Source organism: Colletotrichum graminicola (genome assembly GCF_000149035.1).
Source record: "Colletotrichum graminicola M1.001 genomic scaffold supercont1.84, whole genome shotgun sequence".
Classification (NCBI taxonomy): domain Eukaryota; kingdom Fungi; phylum Ascomycota; class Sordariomycetes; order Glomerellales; family Glomerellaceae; genus Colletotrichum; species Colletotrichum graminicola.
Window position 1 is genome coordinate 21,365 of NW_007361088.1, and position 25,308 is coordinate 46,672.

The 25,308-nt window shown below is 55.3% G+C and overlaps 8 protein-coding genes across 8 annotated transcripts; 4 read left to right on the top strand and 4 right to left on the bottom strand.

The window, feature by feature from the left end:
• Nucleotides 1-669: 669 nt before the first annotated feature.
• On the top strand, nucleotides 670-2,406 carry GLRG_11336 (pyoverdine/dityrosine biosynthesis protein; the record flags this gene model as incomplete). The annotated part of the gene is made up of 3 exons (XM_008102020.1): nucleotides 670-1,060; nucleotides 1,115-1,495; nucleotides 1,532-2,406. The coding sequence occupies 3 exons, from the start codon at nucleotides 670-672 to the stop codon at nucleotides 2,404-2,406; spliced, it is 1,647 nt and encodes a 548-aa protein (XP_008100211.1).
• A 1,161-nt stretch (nucleotides 2,407-3,567) lies between these two features.
• GLRG_11337 (dihydroorotate dehydrogenase) lies at nucleotides 3,568-5,064 on the bottom strand (the record flags this gene model as incomplete). The annotated part of the gene is made up of 1 exon (XM_008102021.1): nucleotides 3,568-5,064. The coding sequence occupies one exon, from the start codon at nucleotides 5,062-5,064 to the stop codon at nucleotides 3,568-3,570; it is 1,497 nt and encodes a 498-aa protein (XP_008100212.1).
• A 360-nt stretch (nucleotides 5,065-5,424) lies between these two features.
• On the bottom strand, nucleotides 5,425-6,340 carry GLRG_11338 (Mpv17/PMP22 family protein; the record flags this gene model as incomplete). Its single annotated transcript, XM_008102022.1, has 2 exons — nucleotides 5,425-5,845; nucleotides 5,964-6,340. The coding sequence occupies 2 exons, from the start codon at nucleotides 6,338-6,340 to the stop codon at nucleotides 5,425-5,427; spliced, it is 798 nt and encodes a 265-aa protein (XP_008100213.1).
• Nucleotides 6,341-7,445: 1,105 nt separating this feature from the next.
• GLRG_11339 (heterokaryon incompatibility protein) lies at nucleotides 7,446-8,834 on the top strand (the record flags this gene model as incomplete). The annotated part of the gene is made up of 1 exon (XM_008102023.1): nucleotides 7,446-8,834. One exon carries the CDS (start codon nucleotides 7,446-7,448, stop codon nucleotides 8,832-8,834), a length of 1,389 nt encoding a protein of 462 aa, XP_008100214.1.
• A 1,440-nt stretch (nucleotides 8,835-10,274) lies between these two features.
• GLRG_11340 (uncharacterized protein) lies at nucleotides 10,275-12,848 on the bottom strand (the record flags this gene model as incomplete). Its single annotated transcript, XM_008102024.1, has 1 exon — nucleotides 10,275-12,848. The coding sequence occupies one exon, from the start codon at nucleotides 12,846-12,848 to the stop codon at nucleotides 10,275-10,277; it is 2,574 nt and encodes an 857-aa protein (XP_008100215.1).
• Nucleotides 12,849-19,966: 7,118 nt separating this feature from the next.
• GLRG_11341 (Nuf2 family protein) lies at nucleotides 19,967-21,410 on the top strand (the record flags this gene model as incomplete). The annotated part of the gene is made up of 2 exons (XM_008102025.1): nucleotides 19,967-21,238; nucleotides 21,297-21,410. 2 exons carry the CDS (start codon nucleotides 19,967-19,969, stop codon nucleotides 21,408-21,410), a joined length of 1,386 nt encoding a protein of 461 aa, XP_008100216.1.
• Nucleotides 21,411-21,602: 192 nt separating this feature from the next.
• Nucleotides 21,603-22,265, bottom strand: GLRG_11342 (uncharacterized protein; the record flags this gene model as incomplete). The annotated part of the gene is made up of 1 exon (XM_008102026.1): nucleotides 21,603-22,265. One exon carries the CDS (start codon nucleotides 22,263-22,265, stop codon nucleotides 21,603-21,605), a length of 663 nt encoding a protein of 220 aa, XP_008100217.1.
• A 1,765-nt stretch (nucleotides 22,266-24,030) lies between these two features.
• Nucleotides 24,031-25,014, top strand: GLRG_11343 (uncharacterized protein; the record flags this gene model as incomplete). Its single annotated transcript, XM_008102027.1, has 1 exon — nucleotides 24,031-25,014. The coding sequence occupies one exon, from the start codon at nucleotides 24,031-24,033 to the stop codon at nucleotides 25,012-25,014; it is 984 nt and encodes a 327-aa protein (XP_008100218.1).
• Nucleotides 25,015-25,308: the final 294 nt, after the last annotated feature.

A 25,308-nucleotide genomic window follows, 5' to 3' on the forward strand; every position in this document is an offset into this window, starting at 1 on the left:
AGCCATGCTACATTCCTGAGCTCACGGTCTTGGCGAAATGGGGGACGTTTGCGTTCAAGATGCCAAGAGTAACGACTTATACCCACTGCAGCGGTACGCCAGGTGCTTGGCATGTCGTCCCACACGAGGCAAGTCAATACCTTTGTATCAGGACTCAGGCGTGGCGCTTTTATATGGTTATACCGAGTCCACCAAACTCTGCGAAAATGCAGTATAGACTTGTCCCATAGTTGTACTGTCGCTGCATGAAGGCACGGCCACTTTGTGTAAACGATACATGCCCACGGCCTGAACGAAAGCCTTGGCTTGTGTGGGCTCAGCCCAAACGCCACAGCTCTCAGCCATTCGAACCTGGAATTCGACCATGGGAAAGTCTCCGGGTAGTCTTCTATTCAGATGCGATCGGAAGTCGACACGCGATGCCACGGTCGTGTTTCTTAACCGATGGGCTTTTCAGCCAAGCCAAAGAGTATTGCAGCTTTTCAAGTATAAGAAGAATCCCCCAAGACCTTTCGAAGCTTGCATCATCAACAATCAATCAAGTCTTCTCGCCCTTCACATAGAGACCCGCTTCTCTATTTACTCTGGATTCATCTTGCATCCTTCTAAATCTGTATCTCATAGTCTTTCCTCTTGAGCATCTTTTTCTTATTCCAAGCATCCGTCAAAATGGCCATCGCAGCAACAGTCCCCGGTCCCGCCTCCCCGGCGGACGCCAAAGGGCAACTCCCTGTGAAGCCTTTAGGAAGACCAGTTCTCCAGCTCAGCGCTCCAAGCTACAGACGTCCCAGTCTCGGCTCGGAGTTGAGAAGCCCCCTAAGCGCCATATCGCCTCTCAATGCCTCCGTCTTGAGGAGTCCTCTTAGCCCTCTCAGAAAAATGCGCCTCGACTTTGCCGACTTCGAGGTCGGCTCGCCCATTGATCCAGTCGACTTGTCCGGTAATGATCAAGTTGTTATGAGCCCTGCCAGTTCCACAAACACACGGAGCCCTTTTAGTGCCTTGAAAGGTCCTCTTCGCAATGGTAGTCTTGACGAGGTAATAGCCAGCACTTCCAAGGGTAAGTTTTCGTTGGCCCCTCCATCCGATCCGTTGACTAAATCCCATAACCTAGGCGAACTTGTTACCACGGGGAATCTTCCTACACCTCCTGTTGATCAGACAACTGAGCAGGTTGCCCACAAGATCTTGGATGTTCTCGAGGTCTTTGGGAGGCACATCATTCCCGAAGGCCATGAGAATCACGAGTGGCTTGGACGCAAGATCTTCCACCCTCGCGTAGAAGAGTACGTCAAGAAGAAGGAGTCGGTCAAGATGATCATCCCTGCCTTTCCTTGGAAAAGCATCAACCGAACCGACAAGGTGACTGGTGCTCTTCCTGACCTCGGAGAGGAGCTCGCTCTTGCCAGGTTGAACGATTTGTGCGTGGAGATCGGCAAGGTTTACACTCACGGCGCGGAAGTTCATATTGCCACTGACGGTCTCGTATTTAACGGTTAGTTTGCACGCTGTAAAACCAACCACCTCATAGCATGGTTACTGATCCTCGAGTCAGACGTCGTCGGCATCTCAGATGACGAGACTTGGGAGTACGGCGCCACTCTCATGGACATGGCTGCGCAAAAGGGTTACACCGGCATCAAGCTTCTCCGTGTCATGGACTTCCTCGGGTTGACCAAGGAAGACGAGCCTCTTACCAAGGAGACGTATATGGAGCTTGTCGCCGAGAGCCGCGCGACGCTCGAGGCGCAGTTCGGCGACCCGGACAAGGACGTCCGCGCCATGATTGACACCGACAACGACACACTCATGACATACCGCGGCTTCATCCGCTTCCTCGAGACCGACCTCCGCAACAGCCCTGTCGCGGCGCACGCCAAGTCCGGCCACAAGTACCGCAAAGTCGTCAAGGAAGTCGCCATGAAGATGATGATGCGTGCCGAGTCTTTCACAAAGATCATTCTCGCCACCTGCCCCGATCACGTACGGCTGTCCATCCACCCCTCCAGCGGTGCAGTCAAACTTTCCATGCCGCTGTTGGAAGAGAAGCACAACCCAGACGGCTTCCCTCGCACCCCCTGGGACAGCTCCATCGCTGTCTCTCTTGACGGCGGCTACCGTTCCCTGCACGCCAAGGATGTGCGTGATACTCACGACCTGGTCATGAAAGATGGTCGTCCTTGGTGCTTCCGCGAGAAGTCTGAGCTCTTCGACCTCGGCAAGGACGTCGAGATTGAACATCTCTACCCTACTGGTATCGAAGTCCGCCCTCGCGCTGATCATGAGGAAGACGTCAAGCTCGACGAGGCGGCGCGTGAGAAGCTGGTGAAGCTTGCTAAGCTGCAGCCTGTCAACATTGTTGGCTTTGAGAACGCGCCCAAATTTATTGTTGAGGGCCAGAATTAAGCAACTGACCTAGGCCTGAAGCACTAAGGATTCCATCACAGGCGCATCTCGGTAATATCAGAATTTCGATTTCATCGTCAGGATTGCGAGTAGAGACACGGATTTGGGCTCTGCATGGGTTAGTGCAAGCGTTAATAGGCGTCACTCACTCATGGGTCACACGGAGTTAAAAGGCGCTGCGTTTTCTGGTAGACTCTGCGCAACATTTTTGTTCCAAGGGAACAGAAATCAGGCAGTAGTATAAGAGAAATGGAATAAACTTTCTCATTCAATTTTGGCTTTTTGTTTACCATGGATCTTTGGGTCTTATCTCCGTTACAACACAAAAAAACTACATGTCCGGTGCAATTCCATACTCGCATTTCCACAATTGAGATGTTGTTCATTACATTTCCATCGCTACTGCTTCAAACTGTCAGAAATGGAAGGAATCTTGGAACTACTCATCATCTCCCTCGGGCTCTTGCCCGTGGTGTTCTGCTACCTTGGGTTGAGGGCATGCATGAACATCCGGGCCGAAGATATTCTTGAAGTCGAAAACGCAAATGACGTCTACTAGATCGGCAATAAGAAATCGCATCTTATTTATCTTACAAAAAGAGATACTTTCACAAGGATGTATAGCAAAGGAAACAACCTCTGTCAAGCCGGTCGACCTACACGAAGCAACTCGGGCCACAGTTACGGTGCCGACTTAGACGCTGTTTCCGACCCAGCCTTCGCGCTCCATACATTACCAAGGATTCTCTCCTTCTCTATCACAGTATCACTTATAATTTTTAAATTCCGCCACGAAACATTAACAAACACACCGCAAAACCTGCTATGCCAGCAAAGCAAATAGTTCTACTTCAGGCCCCGAGAACTTCGTGGAACATTGCCCAGGTCCCTTCTGGCAGCTCTGGGCCAGGTTTATTTACATCTCGCCTGGCGTGCTTTGAGGAATATTCTTTTCGATCAGGCTTATGGGCATCTCTTGAATGGCCGATTTAGCCTGACGGGTGTTGGTCCAACGACAAGTTGCTTTCGACAGAGGAAGAGAATTGCTCCAGCATGAGCTCCTTTATTGACAGGATAACTGGAGGGCTTTTCTGTATATGAATTGGACGAGAGCTTGAGGAAGTTGCCCGCGTCGGGCAATAGAGTTCTATTTTGGTATTTTTACGCCTGATCCTTGATTTCCTTCTTTATCCTGGTGATTGTTCCCGGTCCGCCGTACGTCAAGCCTGTATACACCATGGCCACACTCGCACCAGCATTCAAGATGTTTAACGCTTGCTCTCCATTCGTGATGCCTCCCGTCGCGAAGATAACCTTTCTCTGGGTGTCCTTACCTTCAAACAGGTCGTGGGCCTTGCCAGACAGGCTGCCGTCAGTGGAAGGAATGGCAGCCGCCTCTTCGGCCGAGCCAGTCTGCAGGGCCTTGGCGTCGAGCTTCTTGCGGTACCTCTTGACCAGCTCGAGCGTCCTGTTGTACATGGCAGGGCCTGAGTATCCGCCCGTCTCCTGCAGGGCCTTGTGCTCTTGTGCCGTAAGCTTAACGCCCGGGGGAACGATGCCGGTACGGCGATTGGTAGTGTTGCCGACAATGACGCCATCAACGCCGCTGTTACAAACGGCTTGGACGATTCCCTCGACCTGGGCATCTTCTTCTTCATCGGGGGACACCTTGACCATGACCTTGGGGCGAACCTTGCGGTCAACCTTGGCGGCTTCGTCAACCACGGCGGTCAACAACCTCGTAAGGGGCTCGGTAGCCTGCAGGTCACGGAGACCAGGGGTGTTGGGGCTGCTGACATTGACGACCAGGATATCGGCGTATCTCGCCAGGCGCTGCACGCAGTAGACGTAGTCCTTGGCCACGGCGCTGACGTCCTTCTGGTCCGTCTCCTTGTTCTTGGCGATCTGCACGGCCAGCAGGCGGCCAGGCAGCAGACTGCCCGCAGGGACACCAGCCTCGCCGTCGAGAACCTCCTGCTCTGTGGCACCGACCCCGCGAGCGAACTTTCGCACGCGTTCCCTGAGCGTAATTGCCATGCTGTCGGCGCCCCGCGAGTTGAGACCGTACCGGTTGATCATGCCGTCGAGGGTCGGGACGCGGAAGACGCGCGGGCGGGGGTTACCGTCCTGCGGCCGGGGGGTGCAGCCGCCGACTTCGACGATGCCGGCGCCGAGGGCAAAGAGGGCATCGGGGATGTCGGCATGCTTGTCGAGACCGGCACTGATTCCAATGGGGTTCGAGAGCTGCATGCCGTAGACCTCGGTGGCGAGGGCCGGGTGTTCGGCTAGGGTCCTATCGCGTTCGCGAATGTGTAATCCCAGGTCGTAAAGTGTCTTCATCATGCTCGTGCCAGCATGGTGGGCGTCTTCGGCGTCGCTCCAGACAAAGCGCATCACCATGGGCGACAGGCGGTGGATCGAGGCTCGGGTGTCGGTGACGTAGAGGTAGGAGATATAGAGGGAGCCGGCGAGGGCAATGCCGTAGAGGCCGGCCTTCAAACTCGAGCCGGGCTGGGATTCGGTGGAAGGGCCGGGGCCGGTCGAAATATAACGGCGAGGGGCATTGCTAGGGAGTCTCGGGCGGATGGCGGTGGTGTTATTTCTGGCAGTGCGGAGGAGGGTTTGCACACTGCCGGATCGCACGCAGATGGAGGCCATGGCAGAGAAGAGTTGCTGGTCCTGGCCAGCACTCAATGGCACGGCGTTGGATGAGAACTGGGGGTTGGAGTCTGAGTTGTTATCGAGTGCCGAAGGCGGAATGCATGCGAAGTGCGGATGCAACTTTTGGCGTCGGTTTGGGACGGGTGGGCCAGTGCGGGTACAGTGTGCATTAACACGGTACCAAGTCTAAGGTAAGTCTTCCTAGGATAAAATCGTACCAGATCATGACGTCCTCCATAGTTGGTAGTCCCTCCTCTAAATACAACGCCATCCTAATGCATTACAAAAGAAATCACAGCCCTACAATGAATATCATATCTATAGCATTTCTTTGTGACAACTTTCTTTCCTTTCCCCCTACGCCTCCATCTTGGCCGACCTCACATGTGTAGCGATGGGCTGCACAACAGCATGAGTTCTCTCGTCTACTTGTTTAGCCTCCTCAACGGCCTCGGCTCGTCTGTTCAAGAAACTCAGATACGTCTGCCAACCCACGGCGACGACGCCCGAAAACACGCTGCGGTACTCCATGGGAACGAAGGAGAAGTTGAAGGCCATCACGGCGGGCCACAGCTTCCACGAATTGACGAAGCTCACAGGAACGGTCTGGCGGATGCGCTCAATGATCTGATCGAGGTTGTCGCCAGCCAGGAATGCCTGCATGCCGAAGAAGTACGAGTTGAAGATGGGGGTGAAAACCAACTGGTTCACGACAACCTTTGTGCCGATCGTGAGGAGGCGCGAGGCGTAGTTGAAGTTTCTCGAGAGGAAGATGAACCTGTGGAATGACAAGCTGGTCAGCGAACTATATCCTCGCCACTGCGACGACGACAACCACCGGCGAAGACGGACGACCGAACCACGGCTGCACGATAGCAGCACGACGACCAACGTACCACTTATAACTGGGAATGGACGCGATGGCACCGATGATGAGCGAGCGCATCGTCCGCTCGGGCTTGTAGTCCTTGCCGCTCATGTGCTGAGCCGAAAGGTCGGCGCAGAAGTAGATGGCGAGGGAGCTGATGACCTGAGTGGTCAAGGGTCGTTTCCGCTGGCTGCGGGCATACCCCTCGATGGCACGGGTTAGGGGCCCGAGGCGCTGCCATAAGGGGATGGTCGAGACGGTGTTGGGCACGGGGATGGAGTCCTCTGCTCGCTTCAGCTTGGGTGCGTTGGAGTTGGCACGGCGTTGGTGGTTCTGGGAGACATGAGTGCGCAGACGGGGCGCTTGGCGCCGCAAGAAGACCCGGAACAGCATCGTCGTCGACATGGCTTGCTTTTTTTGGTTGGTTTGGGAATTATTGAGGGGTCATGGTCGAGGTTATCGAGGGAGAGGTTTGTTTGCAGGTTGCGCATGCGCCGAGTCGCCTGCAACAACACATGAACGTCAATGCCGAGAAGCGAGCGAAGCAAGGCCAAGGCAAGGCAAAAGGCCCGTAGGGCGGCGGCTTCATCACACCCACAAACCTGCCCGCCTGGACCCCTGGACGCTCAGAGCATCGGGCGCCGACGGTAAATTGCGGCACTTCCGACGGCCCTTTTTATCGGCGTCCGGGCCCTGTGTGAGGTGGTGGGGCCCTTTTTTCGTTTCTTCCTGTTTCTGTTGGTCCGTCTTGCTGTTGCGTGCTTTTTTTTTTTTTTTTTTGCCAGGCCGAATGACCGACTAGCCGAAGTGACATGCCAAATGACTGAGGCGGGTGACAGGCCGCCGCTGCCAAACCAGCTGTCCGTGCCTGAGTGACAGCTGCCCACCTAGATAGTGTGGGTAGGTACACTAGTTGCTCCCCCTCCGTGCCTCCTTCCCAAAGCGAGAGCCGCCCAGCTGCGAAGAGCACTTGACTTGCATCTTACTTCTTCTCGTACAGAAGAGGTAGGTACTATCTCACCGATACTTGCACTCGCTTTGTATCACTCTCTCCCTCTCACCTTCCACATCGACGCTGACTGCCATTCAGGCAGGGGCAAAAGGCTGGGCGAACCATCTCGTTCTTGCTCGCTCATCATGTTACCTCAACGCAAGGCGACTGCCGCAGTCTAGTCCAGCCGCCATGGAACCCTGGTAAACTGCGCCTGCGCCTGCCTTGCACGAGGCTGATTGACTGTGACGTGACGCGCCATCGTGTCTTTCCTTTATTCGCTTCGCAGGAAAGAGCCGCCCAGCGAAACTACAGCAAAAGAAGAAAGAGCCCGAGAACGAGGGCTCTACCGCTCGTTCTTTCCAGCATACGCACACGCGCGTATCATATTCTCTCTCCTCCCCTTCAACCTCTTGTCTACGGCGTCTCTGTGACCAACTTTGCATATATATATATATATATATATATATATATATATATATATATATACACACATAGGCCACAAGCTCGGTAGGTAGTATGTGGCTCATCAACACAACAACCTACCAGCTCTGCATGTTTGCCGGCACCAATGTGCCGCCATATGCAATTCTCTCTCACACCTGGAGCTCCGACGAGGTAACCTTTCAAGACATTCACAACCTGCCCCTCGCCGCCACAAAGGCCGGCTTCGCCAAGATCCAGGGATGCTGCCTTCAGGCTCTACGTCACGACATCGCCTGGGCCTGGGTCGACTCCTGCTGCATCGACAAGACCTCCTCGGCCGAGCTCTCCGAGGCCATCAACTCCATGTACTCCTACTACCTCCTTTCTCGCGTCTGTTTCGTCTATCTCGCCGACGTCCCACCCCTGACGTCCTCCCCACCCATGACCCAGCTCCCTTCTCTCGCCTCCTCACGCTGGTTCACTCGTGGCTGGACCCTCCAGGAGCTCATTGCCCCCCGCCGCTCCATTTTCTACGCCGCCGACTGGTCCCGTCTCGGTACCAAGGGCCTGCACAGCACCGAGCGCCCTTTCATCCAGGCCCTCGCCTCCATCACCGGCATCTTCGAGTCCGTCCTCGCAAGGACACGCCACCCGCGCGACTACTCCGTCGCCGAGCGCATGTCCTGGGCCGCCGCCCGCCGGACCACCCGTGACGAAGACCTGGCCTACTGCCTTATGGGCCTGTTCGCCGTCAACATCCCCGTGCTCTACGGTGAGGGGCTGGCGAGTGCCTTCCGTCGGCTGCAGCACGAGATCATTTCCACCTCGCCTGACGAGACCATTTTCGCCTGGCGCGCCGATCCGGCCCGGGAGATCGTCGACCCGTACACAGGCGAGGGCCGGCGGTGGGCCGTGCATTCCTCAGGGCTGTTGGCCGATTCGCCTGCCGACTTTGCCCACTCGAGGGAAGTCCACCAGCGTGCGCTGCACTCGGCGTCCCCGTTCCGACTGTTCAGCATGACGAACATGGGCCTTTCCATCGTCGCTGAGGTGGTGCCGGTGACGGGCGGTAGTCCTCGGGGGAGCCCCGCACCTCGGATGACGCCGGACGCGAGACAGTTGGTCGTCATGCCCATCGGCGCAAGCGACCGTCCGACGGACACGTCTCCACGCACTCGTGTGGGGATCTATCTTGAGCCGGTGCTTCAGACTCCCTCGGCGGGCCAACGGCAGACGTTCTACCGCCGTGTCAGGTGCGGTGAGTTTTGTTTTGCGCCCAAGGGGGAGTTTTTGCGCGGCGAAGAGCTGGACATTTACGTTCTCGAGGACGGCCAGTTTGCCGAGATGCAGTTTGCCAACAGAACAGGCTCTCCGGGGCCGGGCGGCTGGTCGCCGTTAATCGGGGCCAGGTTGTCGCTGTCGCCCAGTGCGTCGCCGAGACCTTCACCGAGGGCGTCGCCAAGGCCCGTTATGGAAATGTGATTAGGACACATGGGACTGTGTCCCCCAACCTGGCACACATGCAAACGTCAATTGTACACCATTGGAGATAAATGAGGTAATAGGAGAACAGACGGAGGGGCAGAGTCTGCGAACAACACTTCAGTTTATGGGACACTCGAGGAACGAGCGGATTGGGTATGGAGCTAGCTAGATGTTGCAACAAAATAACATGCAGGGTCTGATAGGGAGAGTATCATGGTATAGTTCGATGGAGATGGAGAACGTCCAAGCATTTGAATCCTTTTTGCATTCAACCAACACACGCGCTGTGTGGTCTCTACTACTGAACACAACATTTGCCTCGCTTAGCAAGGCGAGTTACTCGGGTATCTCGTCCAGGAAACACCTCTCCTGTTGTAACTACAAACATGATTTTCCTCTTCTCGATCAATGGCATCACAACCCATGATAGATGCTCGTTCCCGTTTTCCGTTGCATCCCCCCTCGCATCCTTTCTTTTGTTTTGGTCTTCTTATTCTTCCTCCAAAGTCTTTTTTTATTTTATTTTTGCTCAGCCTTGATCCATCTTCCCGACTTCCTCACTGCCTTTTAGCGGCAGGTTGGACTTGGAGATTTCTCTTGCCCCTGGTGAGCCACGGCCAACGAGGCGGAGGGGAGAGGAGAGAGGGAGGAAGAAGCGGAGCATTCGTGGACGAGTGTTGACGTGCTGTACTGCCGTTCTTTGAAAGGACCTATTCTAGGCCCAGTCCCAAAGTGTTGCGTCGGTGTGAAATGGAAATCTCAAAAAATTGTCTCACCCCTCGGGGAGGAGACGTGGTATCAAAACGGTGTATATTTCCGGAACATGAAACGGACAAGGCGCACCGCACCGCGCCGTACCGCACCGCACCGCACGGGCAGCCCGGGGGAGACGGGCTTAGGCAGCACGTGGTGGGCGGCGCCGGTAAGAGAAGAAAGCGGGTCGTTAGGTCGTATCGTACATCAGATGAATCGGAGGGCTGAACTCGGAAGGGGTTTGTGTGCCCCCCACGTCCGAGTCAGAAAGGCAGGGGGGGAGCCGCCAGTGTTTTGTATCAAGTGTGAGTGTGAGTGGGATCGAAGACGGGGGACCGTATACAGCAAGCAAGCCAGCCAGCCAGCCAGCCGGGTGAGAATCATCGAAAGAGGGGTTTTTCTTGTTTCTTTTTTTCGTTTTCCAAGTGTTTTTGTCGTTTTTGTCGTCAGTGGCAAGGAAATAGTTGAGAATGAATGAGTGACAGTGGTCGGTGGACAAGGAAATGGTAATGAGCGTGGGTTGTCGAGGTTTCTCGAACGGAGAGAGGATGATAAGGAAATGGAAAGTCGTCTTTGTGATTCTCGTCGGCTTGGCTGGCTGTTTGCTTTTTGTTCTTGTCCCTGTCGTCTTTGGTAAGCTCCTCTACTCATCATCATCAGCGAGACATAACACGTTTGACTGCGTTAGTGCTCCCCCCCTCTCTGGTCGATGCTCGAGCGGGGAGACGACATGTCCAACACCCTTGCGCTCCCCGCGCTCACACGTCTGGCATTGCCCCTGTTGAGGCTGACGCTCGTGGCGCGCTGGAGCTTGGGCGACTCTCCCTCCGAGACCTCGGGCGATGACGACGACGACGGCGTCGAGGCGCCATCTCCGGCGAAGGATTTAAGCATGCCCTCGCGGCTCTTGATTCTCTGATGCTGCATGATGGTCGCGTGCGGATTCTCGACCGACCCCCACTTTATGTTGGCTTCGTTGTCCTCGTCGCTGCTGGGGAAGGCGTCGCCACTCGACTTGCGCGGCGTGCGCTCGTCCTCGTCCTCATCGTGGGCCGCGCCGCGCGAGGGCGTGGCGAGGTTGGAGAGGTACTCGTCGTCGGCTAGCTCCTCCTCGGTGCCGTCGGGCGAGGGCGTGCGCGTGAGGATCCGCGGCGGGACCCTGCCGCGCAACAGACCCGAGGAACGGCGGGCGCCGACGCGGCCCGAGAGCCACGAACCCTCCGAGTCGATGGACGCGAGGGAGACGGGCTCGGGCGAGGGCTGGATGCTGTGCCGCATCGACGTCGGCGTCTGCCTCATCTTCTCGAGCCTCTCCATCTTGTCGTCGACGCGTCGGAGATCCGATGTGGGAGTGTCGTGCCTCACCACGGGCGCCTCCTCAACAACGGCGTGGTGGTCTCCCGAGCCCGACTCTGAGACAACGGGCAGGGGCTCTTCCACTTCCGGCGACCCCACGCGTGAGTCGGGGGGGCTGAGGGGGAGCTCGGGTAAATCTTCCCTGAAGCGGGATCTGGTCCTCTTCGGGACGCCGTTGCTGACCTTGCGAGGAATGTAGTTCGCAGGTGGCGGTATCGTTCGCGTGGGCGCCTGTGCCTGTGATTCTTCTTGTTGTTGCTGCTGTTGCTGCTGTCGCATCTGCGTAAGCATCGGTGCCTGGGCCGCAGCTGCCGCCTGCATCTCTTCGCGCGACGTGTTCGAAAACGACGACGGCCCCGAGTTCCTCCTGCTCCTCTTGCCGAGCCGAAAGAGGGCCGAGAAGATGCGAGTACGGCTGCCGGACTCGGACGTCTTCCGCGGGGTCTCGCCGTCGTCCTGTCTGGACGAGTACTGAGAGACTGCGTGCTGGTCCGATTCCGTTGCGTTGGGCGACCTCGACCTCGACATCTTGCGTAGGAAACTCCGCCTCAATCGTATGCTGCGCTTCGGGGTGAGCTTTGTGCTGGTCTTGCGCTGCGGGACCGGTTGCGTGGGCACCGTTGGCGACGGCGGCGCTTCCGGGGGGATGCTCGTCGTTCGGTGGAAGTGGTGGACGGGCTCCGGTTCCGCCGGCTCGACGTCCATGGCGTCCGGGTGCGGCTCGGGTTCGTGCGGCGTCGTCGTCGTCGTCGTCGTCGATATCCTTTGCGAGCGGTGGGATGAGCTCCATGAGCGCTTCCGCGAGGACGTCACCACCGCCGACGGTGCGTCGATGCCCAGTCCGACTTCGCGACCCATGACGCCGCGCTCCAGGTTGACTGGCGGCGGCGAGCCGCTGCGCCTGGCTTCGGCCTCCATCTCGCGCTGCATGTCGGCCCGCCGCGCCAGCCGACGTTCCATCCGCTCCTGGTCTCTCTGCCGCTTTCTCTCTCTCCTCCTGTTATCCCTTTCCATCAACTCCCTCAAATCAGCGGCGTCCAAGTCGTCGGCGAAACTGTCGACTCTCTTGCGCGCTCTCACTACTGATTCGGGGACTCTCTCTGATAGCTTTCTCTTCGGTTGTTGTTGGTGTTGTTGTGCGTGTGAGGCCGCCCAACTGCTGCTGGGCTCCCATCGTGGCTGGACGGCGAATCGCAGAGTCGGTCGAGGTGCTAGTGCCTCGAGGGCGGACACCCGAAAGGAGTGCAGCTCGGTCTCGGACGACATACTCGAGTGAATCGACATGGGTAGCGATACATCCGAGTGCGGGTCTTCGAAGCTCCTGCGGAAGCCGAGGCCGGTCTTGAGTCTTTTGCTCTGCTTCCTGATGGGCCGCCCTGATGTCCGAGGGTCGGCCGCTGGCCGTACCGGGCCCAAGTTTGTCATGGCCTTGATTTCCGCCTCACGGTCCGTCTCGATTTTCCTCCTCTTGCTTGTCTTCCGGCGGAAGAGCTTCGACTGTTGCTGGGCGTGGCGTGCATTATGTAGGGTTGGCGCCCGCTTCCATGCGGGATCCCCTTTTTCTTCTCCGTCATTTTGGTCGGCTGGGAAGGGCCCTGTCAACCGGCCAGGTCCCGGTGGAACCGAGCCCTTTTGCCCCGCGACACGGATGGAGTCATTGCGACCGGGGGAGAAGCTGTACGTTCGTTCTCCCCTGGCCAGCCCGCTGGTCGAGGGATGGTGCTTTTCGAGACGCTGCTTCTTCGGCGTAGCCGCCCCCCTCGCCGTGGCGAAAGTGGCCTCATATTCACCTGTGTTGAAACCTGACGATTGATGCGGCGGCGGTCCCTCAACATCCGACAGGTTTGCACCGCTTCGTGGGCGTTTGCGACCGCTTCTCCGGCGGAAGGGCCAAATGGCCATTTTCCCATCAGCCAGAGATGATAAGGCGTACGTCGCGACGACAGTACAGTTTTAGGGGGTGTTGTGTTAGCGTGGCAGATTGTGTTGATCGGTGAAGGAAAGACTGCTGTCTGAGTGCATGATCGTAGGTGTATTATTCGATCGCGATCAGTGACATGCGTATCGTCTATGGACGGGCCTCGTGTGCTCGTTTCGGAACGAGTGCAAGACTGGGTGAGTACTTGTATGTCCCGAACGTGAGGGAATGCGGAAGCTTGACTGCTTAAAGAAGGATCCGGGATTGTGCAGCAAGCACGGAACTGGGCATTGGAGGAGGGGGATTGGTCCTATGTAAGTAGTGTAAGAGCGAGTGGAGGAGGATGAAGGTGCATGTAGTAGTAACAATACCGGTAGGTGTGTACTCCCTATAAGAGCGACGAAGCGATACAGATGGCAAAGCGAGGTACCTTGCTCTTTAGTCAAGGATTATCTGTAAAAGAAGAAAGATGGACGCAATCATGTGCTATGCAAAGTAGCAACGGTTAGATATGATGGAATAGCGGATTAAGGGGGGGGGGGGGCGTGGGAGTCAAAAACAAGCAGGCTTTCTGTCCGTAGATTGAAGAACACGCAGACAGGATTGAAAGGGCTGGGCCATTGCGATCTGTATATCCGTAGCTCCCTCCCCCTTCTTCTTAGACAGGTGCACTAAAGGCTTTGTTGCTTGGCTGGGGGGGCCGACTGGCTTGCCGGCCATGATAGTGTTAGCTTTTGCCGGTGCATAGGTACATAGCATACGGAGTATACTAGGTATGCTGGACCGAGTACCTTGCTGTACCTATAGGCCATCCGAACTGGGCCGTGTCGTGGCAGGGCAAGGGAGCATGAGCCATGAGCCGGGACCTCTGGGACCAAGCCAGGAGAGAAGCGACGGCAAGGGTTGGTTGGTTTGGGTTGGAAGATGGCAAGGGTTGCCCAAGTGTCAAGGGTCAAGGGGGTGGTGTGGATGTGGATATGCGTGTTTGTGTGTGTGAGTGTGTATGGACAGAATGTGGTGTGTGTGTGTGTGTGCCTGGGGGTCAAGGGGGTGTGCTGTGCGTTTGGTGTTTCTTCTTGCTTCCCCTAGCTTTCATGGTCTGGCAAGTGGTTGGCGGGATGCGGGACGGCCAGTGTAGGTACGTTTATGGCCATGGCCGTATGCACCATGTATGTATGATGGAGAGTTTGGAGTTGCGTTGTCATGACAGGCACACTACCCAGGTCATGAGGGATTGAAAAGACTGTCTATATGGGTCCCGAGGGGGTCATCTCCGTATGCGTGTGTGGAAAACCGCGCGAAACAGAGTGGCAGCAGCAGAAAAGCCATAACATGCCGAGCCCCGCCGTTTGAGCTTCTCGGGTTCTTTCAAGACGGCGGCGGGCCTTTGTCCACCATCAGGATAGATGGATGAATGGATGAGATGGACGGCCTACGACTGTCCTGCCGGCAGGGAGAATGCCAATGTCGTCGACGGGGACAAGGACTGGACCTGATCGCCGCAGGTTTTTTTCTCTTTCGGTGTCCAAGGGGTGGGACCTATCAGTTTCTTACTTTACTCCCTCTGTACTCCGTACGGTGTAGTATGTACACATGTACGGATACGTAGCAGGCGACCTATTCCTACACTAATGCTTGCCTCTACCAATATTCCCTGCTCTTCCCAGGCGGGCCAAGTTCCCGATAGGCACAGGGCTAGACTTTCAAGAACCCAATACCCCCTTGAAAGGAGCAAGCCGGCGCGCGACTGGTGCGATGCGCGATGCGATGCAATGTGTGTCTGCCGTGGCGCCGGTTCCTGACCTGGCCTGGCCTGGCCTTACTGACGACGAGCGGAGACTGAGAGCGAGAAGGAGGGGGAGATAGAGATAGAGAGAGAGAGAGAGAGAGGGAGAGAAAGAGAGGCGGAAGCCAGGTTGTTGAATATCTTTCCCCCTTCCTTGAGACCGGTATGCCTGGCCCCCTCCCCTCCCCAAAGTCTCATCCAGTCGTCCCGCCGCGCTTTGGAAGTTCCCAATGTCTCGCCGCCGGGCTTCCATAGTCTTTACATGTCTCGTCTCACCCCGCCACTGTCTTATTTGCGCCCAAGCCGCCTTGGCTGCACATCTCTAGGTAGCGTGGTATGGCGGGGCCGTCGCTTTAACTGTGGCCGTACGCCTCTCTAGGCACAGCTTATGAGAGTGACTTCCTACCTTGCCTCCAACGGTTCGTTCTCTCACCCTGGGCCCTGGGACCGCCCGCCCTGTGTGCAGGCTGAAGCAGCATGAAGCAAGCGGCATGTACGCCCAAGTGCCACAAGAGGAGTAGGGGGAAAAGGAAAATGGGAGAATGGGGTGAGGTGCGGTGTGGAGGTGGTTCAGCCAAGGCATCGTATTCTGCGCGCCGCACTCTCCCCATATCCCGCCCTATCCAGGCCCAATGGGTTTGACTCTTCTTCCGTCGTCAGCTGCGAGTAAGCTCAGCCGGTTTGCCGCATCCCAGAGCGGGAAAAAGCAGGAACGACGGGGCGCCTGGGCTGGGCAACGGGGTCCTCGGGTATCATCGAGCCTGCTGAGCTGGGGAGGTCGTCGTGGACCTGTTTGTTTGCCAGATCTCGGTCTGTGGGAATGGCCCCCCTCGGTTGGAACCCTCGGCGGTCTGCGTTGATCGCTCCCTCTTCGTCCTCCAAAGATGAAAAAGGCGAGGGCTGGGAGGGAGAGGGGGGAGGGGGGGGATGATTCATTCAAGTCACCGAGTCATCCCCTCGGAAGGGAGCCAGATTCGGCGGGCTGAGACCGACTCAAGCACTCCTGGCCTCAAGCAAGAATTAGTGTTAACGTCATGCCTTTTCAGTATTCCCATGGTTTTTACTATTCTCTACGGATACTGTGCCACATATTGGACCCCGAAAGAAAGAAAGGGAAAAAAAAAAAAAAAACAGCCACACGAGGATGACAAAATGCGCCGTCTCAGCTCCAAGGGTGGCCCCTCGCGAACACCAAGAGAGGGGATTAACCCGAGAAGCCCCTTGTTCCGCGATACACACTCATCCCCTGGCACTGGGGGATATCTAGTGGGCGCGAAGGACGCTGGATCATGAATGGATAAGGGGACAAGACCAGCATAGTTCACCGTCTTCATCGACTTGCCCGCCCGTACGGAGTACAAGGTAGCCCCCCAGCGTTGGTCCCGCCCGCAGCCTTTCGAACTGGCATGGGCGCCAGCCATCAATGGCCGTCGCTGTTGTGTAACCTCCCGTAACCTCCTTTCCCTTACGCCGGTGTTGCGTATGTTGTCCTTCGCCAGAAGCTTGTTGCCTTCGCCGCCGATGAGATGACAGCAATCAAGCTGAGGTGTTCATCCGGTTGGCTGTTGGCTTCTACAGCCAGTGTCCCCCGCCATCTTCACATCATTCTTACCCCATCTTACTTGGCTTGCGCCTCGTGTGTCTACTGAGCTTAGCTCTCAGACCTGTACAGGACGAGGCGTACGCTAGGCTCTTTGCTCTTACCATAGGTAGTAGGTAGGCTGGTTGACACTGGCTTGGCGCCAACGACTATCGGCCGTGCCTACACCATTGTCTTGCGGGCGGGCTGATCGGAGCGCTGCCAGCAATGCACGAACTGGTGCCCCCGCTGCTAACTAGCAGCAGGCCAGATACTCGATCAATCTCTCCTTCAAGCTTAACCCTCCACGTCCAATCTACCCATGTGTCACAGTCAATGGACGAAGCGAATGTGGACAGCGAACTATAGCCGAACTACCTAGGCAGCTAGGATATTGAGGGAGACACCATCTGACCGCCCCAGTTGCACTCGGGATACCTGGTAATACAATGTACAATGTATGTCGCCCTATTGCCTCCCCCATTGCCTCCCCCATTGCCTCCAGGCTCCACATGCCGCCCGTGATGCCGCAAGGACTGGCAGACTGGGTCGGTCCCTGGTTGGTCACATGAACACTTGCTTCTATTCCAGGCTCTCTCCTGGACTCTGGCCGACAACATATCCGTCAGGGAACCAGGAGTGTTTTGCCATCTGCATGCGTAACTTTCAGGACCGCCCCTCACGAAGGGGGCCTGCCTGGGTGCGTGGCCTGTAGGGATCGTACCTGTAAACAAAGCCGGAACATGTCTGTTTGCCAGGCCATAGGGGGGCTATTGGAGGATGAAGCAGGGATTATTCCCTTGCCCTGTATCCGTAGGTACACTACTCCGTACAGCTAAAGTACCGTTGCGTGCGGAGCGGGACGCCAGTACGTGTACATACATCGTAGATAGGTACGTACGGATAGTACCTCTTCGATCGGGCATCCACCGCCATGAGGGTCGTATCGAATCCAAATTCGCCAACGCCTGGTGGCCCTCTCTGTACGAAGGGACGGACGGGCTTGGCCTGGTGGGAACTTGCAGGCCGCCGTGGTGGAAAACATTCGAACTTTGCTCGTATTCGTCCTAAAATGCCCTGAACGGGCGCGGATCGAAAGACGCTGCAACCCCGTATTGGCTGCGGGATATCCAACGTCTCGGGGTCCCGGCTCTCGCAGCGGTGGACATGGGCAAAGGGGCCGGAATCAGAAGTCTACTATGTACGGATAGCTGTGCCTGTATTCTCCGTCACACCAGATGTCACCAGGGCCGCCAGACGGTATCGATGTGTTTGTGTCTGTGTCCGCTGTCTGGCATTCCATGTCGTGACCCAGTGCCGTTCCTGTTGGCATTGCGTCGCATAACGGTCTACTCTTCTTCCGCATTTCTTTTGCTGTCGGCGGCGTCACCTTGTCTGTTGGACAACGTTGGAATCGGAAGTCCCCCTCATTGAAGTAAAGTTCCAGCCATTATGTCATAGCCGCCGGCAACAAGGCAGGTCTCATCAGGGATCAGGAACCGCCCCCATACCCCAAGTCCAATAGTCACGACGTCGCAATGTCGTTACAGCTGCAGCTAGGTATTATATTATAGCGCCGTGTTCTGCAAACACGCATGTTGCAACAGCTCCATCACCACAGATTGAAGCTTCACCATCTCAATCCGCTTCGGTCGGCGGCCTGACCAGGATTGCAATTTGTAGGCGCCTTGGGGGTGGCGATGCTCTTAAGATTGGCGTTCCGCCACAACGTCATTGTGCCAGGGGGTGGGGGTCGTCCATCTTGCCATCTTGACCTTCCTAGCTTGTTCTATCCGTACTCTGGACGAATATGTGCTCAAACCGGATTCCGCCTCGGATCCGGCGGTGCTTTTTCACAGCTTCCATATGGGTAATTCATGCTGTACTACCGAGTACTTCCTAGCAGCGGCTGAACGAATCCTGACACGATTGCATGCGAGACACAATCAACCACGTTATGCTCGGACCTCATTTCTCCTGAACGGTCCAGCGAGCTGCAGGTGTCGACTGCACCGTTTCTCATTCATACCTGTCGGGCTCGACACATGGTGCACAAAGTCCCGGGGCGACGTTACTGTGCTGCGTGGTCCTACAGGCACTGCAGGACAGCGACCAGATGTGTATGAGCTGCTCGTTCCTGGACGCTTGACGATCCTTCCATGAAATTAAGCAGTCGGGAGCGCTCGAGCTCAACTAATCTGCAAGCGCATCTTACGATATTCTCTCGTATGGTCAATGTGTCCCCACCCAAGCTTGCTTATCGGCGGAACACCACGAGAGCCAACTAGTCGCGCGGCCTATGCACGGCGCCGGCGCAATGTGACGCCCTCCGGCGGACGAAAAGGCATCGGCAATTGTCGTCCATGTACGGATAGTTTGGGGGTTCACTACTTTTTGATAATCGACTGACATCCGAAGGGTAGGTTATCGGCAGTGGTTTTCGTCATTTGGTCGTTGCGGACCCAATGACGAACCTGCACGAGCTGTCGGAGCATACATATGCAGTAGATAGTATCAATAGTCGTCGCTGTGACAGCACGGCCAATAGTAGTTGTGATAAAGCCCCCTTTCGTCCGATGACAAGCTCCCTGGCGCCTGGCAGCCACGCTGAGCTGGGGACATGCCGAAAAACAATTCATGGCTGTTTCATGCTCCAGCTTCTGTCTGTCTTAAGGGAATGTACTCTCCGACCAATGACTCTGCCCACTGTAGGATGTTTCACTGTGGAGGTGTCAATCGATGTTATCCCGGCCGCATAGCGCAATGCGTGCGGTATGAGATGGCCCCCTGTCGCCCAAAGCAGCGGTTTGATGAAGCAGAGATGAAAGGTTGGAGCCTGCAAATCCGCCGAGCACCGCTTGGACGGACTGTCTTAGAGGGAGCCAGGCAGACATTGGATACCATGTGGGCGTTCGACGGGAGTTGGCTGGGGTCCAGTGCTGATCTCGGCCTTTGCGAACTGCGAGGAGTGCTCCTCTGCTCGTCGTGGCCTTTTCGGTTCGAAATTGGCTCTCTTATGTAGCGTCTGATGGGCTCTTCCCGTCGTGTAAACTAGGCGAGCCCGAGGTCCAGCCATAGAAATTGGCCATCTGCTGTCGAATGAGTACAATATTGGCTTTGGCGTCGTCTCTAGATTTGGGGCTTAATTTGCGTAACAGCTATTATGATCCAATCGATGAGGAGGAGCTTTTGTTTTTCGCAGCCGTCTGGGCGAGATGCAGAATGAGCTTCCGCGAATCGGCATTACGGCTTTGAGGAATGTACGCTTAGCGTTGAACTCTGTTGGGCTCCCGGATGCTTGTCATTGTGTCACCGTCTGCTGATCCCTTCATGCTAAATTAGCTTGACCAGGTAGTATAAGGTAAGATGGATTCGTGGTGTACTCCGTAGGTAGGTAGGTAATTGTGAGGAAATCAGGTAGGCAGACAGACCGACTCTGGGTGTGCGCGCAAAGGGCCCCCGGGAATAAGTCGCAGAATTTCACAGTGAGCAGCACGTGACTCAATTGTCGCCTTATCGATAAGGCGAGAGGGAGTGTGGTGTGTTGTGTTGTCAGAGCAACAACACAGTGATTAGGCTGTTTATGGCAATCCAATCTTTGACCACAAGCCAAGCAAGCAGGCCAAACACACACACACACAACCCGATCGTTATTTCCGCTTGGTTGATTTCGCAGCCATTGTTAGCAGCGCACCCTGTCTAGACCCTGATCGAGCATCTCGGAAAAGCCGCGCAAAATGTCCTACAACCCACGAATGAGCATTATCCCCCCGACGCAGACCCAGTCGCGAACCCGCAAGAAAGAAGATGAAGCCGACGCGTTCATGCGCCTTCCGGACAAGGAGATTGTCGGATGCATAACAGACATCGGAATCCCCTTCACTGTTGCCGACCTCCAGAAGCCCAACCCTCTTCAAGTCCAGATGATTTTCGAGTGGTTCGCTGAGTTGCTTCTCAACGCGACCCGCGAGACCGTCGAGCCCGCCATGCGCGCCGCTGCCGAGGACATCTGCGGCGAGTACGCCGATACCGTCCCTCCTGACACCCGTAACCTGATGGGCTTCTACGTCTCCCTTCGCCGTCTGCTTTCCGAGTGCGGCATCCAGGACTTCGGCTTCAACGACCTGTACAAGCCGTCACACGACCGTCTCGTCAAGATCTTCAGCTATCTCATCAACTTCGTACGGTTCCGCGAGTCGCAGACCAGCGTTATCGATGAGCACTTCAACAAGGCAGAGACGACCAAGTCGCGTATCGAGAGCTTGTACTCGGATAACCAGGAGATGGAGTCGCGCCTCGTCGACATGAAGCGCAACCGCAAGGCGATGGAAGCACAGGTGCGCGAGAAGACGGCGCGCAACGAGGAGTTAAAACAGAGGCTACTGGAGCTGCGGCGCAACCAGGAGCGCGTGGCGGCCCGTCTGGAAGACGCCAAAGTCAAGAAGACGGAGCTCACCACGGCACTGGAAGAGAAGACAGCGCAGAAGCTGGTCATGAAGCAGGAAAGCGCAAAGTTGCGACCTTACGTCATGCAGAGCCCCTCGGCATTGCAGGCAACACTCACGGAGCTGAGCAACGCGCTTAACAGCGAAAAGGCGCACATCGAGGCCCTGGACCGTCGCTCGCGCGCGTTGCAGACTTCGGCCGATTCCTTTTCGGTCGTGTCCACGGATGTGGCGTCCTGTATCAAGGTACTCGACGAGATTGGCGTCGAGTTGGCTAAGGAAGAGGAGGAGAACTTGAAGAACGCCAAGCAGCGTGATGCCCTTTCGGAGCGCGGTAACAACGTGCGAGAGGTCGAGCGCACAGAGGCGCTGTTGCAACGGCAGCTGCTCAAATGGAATGAGCGCACCGAGAAGCTTCGCGAGCAGAGTTCCGCCAAGGCTCAGGAGGCCAAGGAGAAGATGGAAGAGCTTCGTGCCGTCCATCGCAAGCTGACTGAGGAGCGGACGGATAAAGGCAAGGATATCGAGAGACGCCGTGTCCGCATCGAGCAGACTGAGAAGAAGGTTTATTTGATCCACCGCCGCTAAGATCTGCGGAACTATGATGCTAATGAGTTGGCAGATGCTTGACCTCAAGGAGAACATCGAGAACGAGATTCACAGCGCATACGATGAGTTTCTCAAGATGGATTCTCACATTAAGCTTTACATCACCGAGATGGAGCAAGCTTTGTAAGGCCGAAGTGTGCCGTTCTTCTTCCGGTCGGTTTATTATTATTTGAATTTGCTACGAAGACATGAGTTATAAGGATACCACGGGCTTGGCGTTGGTGGCTGGAACGGAGGATATCTTTCATGCTGGCAGGCAATGAATTCTTTTTTGGTTCTTTATGAGAGAACTGGTGATTGGAGACCTCGTGATATCATGTTAAACGTCCCATTGACCCGTCTGGAAACGGAACCATCGCCCTAAAACCTGTTTCGCCTTGACTGTCCTTCCCGTCCAAACACCCTCGTCCCTTCTCGAGCTTCCACTCAGGACAGGCACGTCGTCCTGCAAGACAGCCTTGAAGTCGCCGTGTCCTCCCGCGCCCTTTGGCTCAACGACGACGGGCTTGAACCCTGTGCGCCGTGCAGCTTCCAGGAGTGCAGCGGCCGAGTTACTGAGGCCTTGGGCGCTCCACTCGCTGGAGTCGCGGTGGAGGTTGAGGAGACCATAGACTAGAAGCAGGGGCGGTGGGCGTTTCGCGGATGATGGTGGGGGATAATCCGGAGGTGGTGGCGTCAGGGAGTCCGATGGGTCGAAGGCAGAGAGGTACGCGCGGAGATGTGTCACTGTCGGGATGAAGAGAATGCGGATGTGGCGGGCGACTGCGGTCTGGTAGAGCGTCGCTGAGAGGAGAGGTAGAGAACTCCGCTCCTCAGGGGTACCATGATCTTCTTCATGTGTGTTGTGGGCGTCAGATACGAGTCTTGCGATAAAGTCCTCTCGTGAGTAACAGATGAGGATCGTGGTTGGATAGGCCTGGAACGTGACGATGTAGTGAAGGAGTTCTACCGGTGAGGCTGGTGATAGCACCGTTGGGGCCATGGTGAGCGCACTTCTTGTTCTGCCAAGCACACAGTTCAGTCCTTGGTTGCTTGGACTAGGCTGATGAGCGAAGAGTGACTTGACGTTAGATCGAGCGGTTCTGCTTGGTTGTGTTGAGTGAGAAGCACGGGCCCACGTTCCGGTTGGCCACCCCAAACTCCAAACTGTATGATGGTGATTTCCTCTCGTATGTGACTGAAAGGTGGTTTTTCAGTCTATTTGATTCGTTTTTAGTAGTTTCATCTTCCCGAAACTTCGAATGGCGTACTTGGCTATAATTACGACTTAAATGTCAGATCAAAGCAGCTTTCCCCAGGAAGTGTTCGCAATTACGTAGCAGTTGTCCAACAAAACGAAACGCTTTGATAAATACAAATGTTGATGACTGATATCTGCTGAAAGCTCTCACTCTGATCATCGCAATCCTAGTCTTACAGACACGCATGTGAGACAGGCCATTCATCCGTGGGCATCGATGCGTCTTTCTCTTCCCCAAACCCCTATTAACGGTTGCATTCGGTTAGTTTGATCTCTGCCATCAATGCTTTTATCAACGCAAATGACGCTTTACAGAGAGGCTGAATAACACTGTCGGGCGACACGTCCCTTCTATATTGGTGGAAAGAAAAGTGTTGGTAATCGTAAGATACTTTGATCCTAGAGCTGCCCAATCCTTACGCGTATAACTGATTAGCCACACAACGAGCCAATGCAATTCGTTCCAGAGTCATGCTGCATTCCCAAATCATATTGAGTAGATATTCTTCATCGCAATTGGGTCGCTTAATACTTGTCCTTTTTCCTATCCTGATATTTCTGTATGTGCCTTCAGCATGCATACTTATTGCAGTTCCGCCATGCATCTTGGCTGTAACCAAGGGGTTTGTCATAATTACCTACCGGCAGCCATGTGCTCCTCAGAGCAGGTTTTCAAGTGAGCTATCAAATCTCTATCGCAGCTGGCCAATAAGAGGACCATTATACATGCCACTTCGCAGTAGCCTGAGTGCAGCCATCTCGTCATGGCCCGCACCGGTGATGATGTGTGACGCCTTGATATCACACCCGTAAGTAGGAAGGTGGCATGCACGTATATGCACAAACGACCAACAGCATATAAACGTTTCATCCAGATACTAACAAGGCTAATCGGCTTCTCTCTTGAGTGCCTTATCGCTCTCATTATATTCTCGTTCGCCCCGTTAGCCTTTCCTGTAAGCATTCCAGATTCCTATGTTCCACACACCTGACCCAGCTCTCTCGCCACGTATACTTTGACTTGTCCTCGCTACCCACAATCGCAATTATTTTCAAATTGATTGGCGATTCTAGCTCATTATATTATCTCCCTGAATTTAGCCATGGATGAAACAGATGCCATACCGTCTCCTATCATCCAGGAGCTGACTAACCTTCTCCAGGACGCATGCCCAGACCTGGAGGATTGGGAGTTCAAGTTTTGTATCGCCAAAGCAAATACAGGAACACGTTGTAAGCACTCTCTGGGGTCCTCGAAATCAAGGGAGGCTGAAGATCTCTGGCGCCAATTCGGGCTGATGAGGGGATGGCCGGAGACTAACGAGTTCCTCGATCTGGTTGCGGAGTTTTCGCCGTCTCGCATTGCTACTCTCATAAGAGGAACGCCAACGAGAACCATGAGAAATGGAAGAAAGGCCGTGTAACGACAGTATCTTTGTTGCCCGTTCAGGACCTTACAATTCATGACAACCATGACGACAAGGGTACCGCTACCACGACTATTCATATGACCCCCACGAGACAAACTATAGAGTCCAGAGATGAAACCTTGATAGGAGTGAAGAGGCGTGGGGTATCCGTTTGTGTGACGGCAGAGACAGACACTGTTTCTACCAAGACCATCGCTTCCAACAGCCTGGACACCACCAATGATTTGGGCAAGGATACCGTCGCTACAATAGAGAGAATCCTCAGTCATAACCAAGAAACCATCCAGCAGAATGAGCTCGAAGAGAACCACGCATCCTTGTTTCTCGAAATCCAAAAGCCTCCTACTCCAGTGGAAGCAGAAAGGGGAATTGTCTATGTTGAGGAGCACGAACTTGGGAACGGGCTTTTCAAGATCGGCTGGAGAGAGGACACCGCAAGAGTCAGCATCACGCCTTCTGACAGCTGCAACAAACTAAACTCAAAGGTCATTTACGAGACGCCCGGTGGTCCTTTTTTGGCGGCGAGCAAGGTCAAACAGCTTAGTCTAACTGCACTTCATCCTCAGATCCTGGTGGTCATGGAACGCCACCATGGCGGGCGAGGATATGAGGAATGGATCAGTGCCCCTTTGGAGAAGGTTCTGCAGACAATCAAGACCTTGGAGAACTTTGTCAAGCTCCCAGCCTATGAGTCGAAAGATGGCCAGAACTGGGAGCTCTCCTTTACTGCCAACAAAATCATCAGGGGCATGGACATCTTCTTGTTGGAAAATCTGGAGGGTTCAATGAATTCAACCGAGGGAGACTCCGCTGGCAACACTGTTGCCGGCTTTGCAACGGGGTTAAGCCAAGAAACGGTCACTTGCGTCGCCGAGACTGCTGCGTCTCCAACCTTACTCGACACCGAAGAAGAACTGGAAGGGAGGCGAACCCTTACCACACCCGATCCCAAGAGTTTCAGCAAAGAATCCAACTCTGAAAAGATGTGGGAGCACAAGAGCAACGAAGTGAGGCAACTAGTGTTATTGCCGATCTGTAGTGGTGTGTGTTGTGTGTGGTGAGGAGGAAAATCCTCCTCTCAAGGCTATGGGCAGAGGCTGGCGAAGAGGTGAGGGGCCCGGGAGGTCACGTGACCTCCCAGCACACGGGCCCCCTCACAACAAAAGAAGTCTGGGACCGATTCTACAGAGAAGAAAAGAGATAAAGTCAAGGGCTGGTTTGCTTGGGCCAATCTCAAGAAGCATTCCAGCACGACAGTGACAGCAAGGCAGGTTTTGAGGGGGAATAGAACAAGTGAAACTCAGGAAATCAATGGTAGGTACGCTGTAAAAGGACTTTCTTGAACTTGATACTGG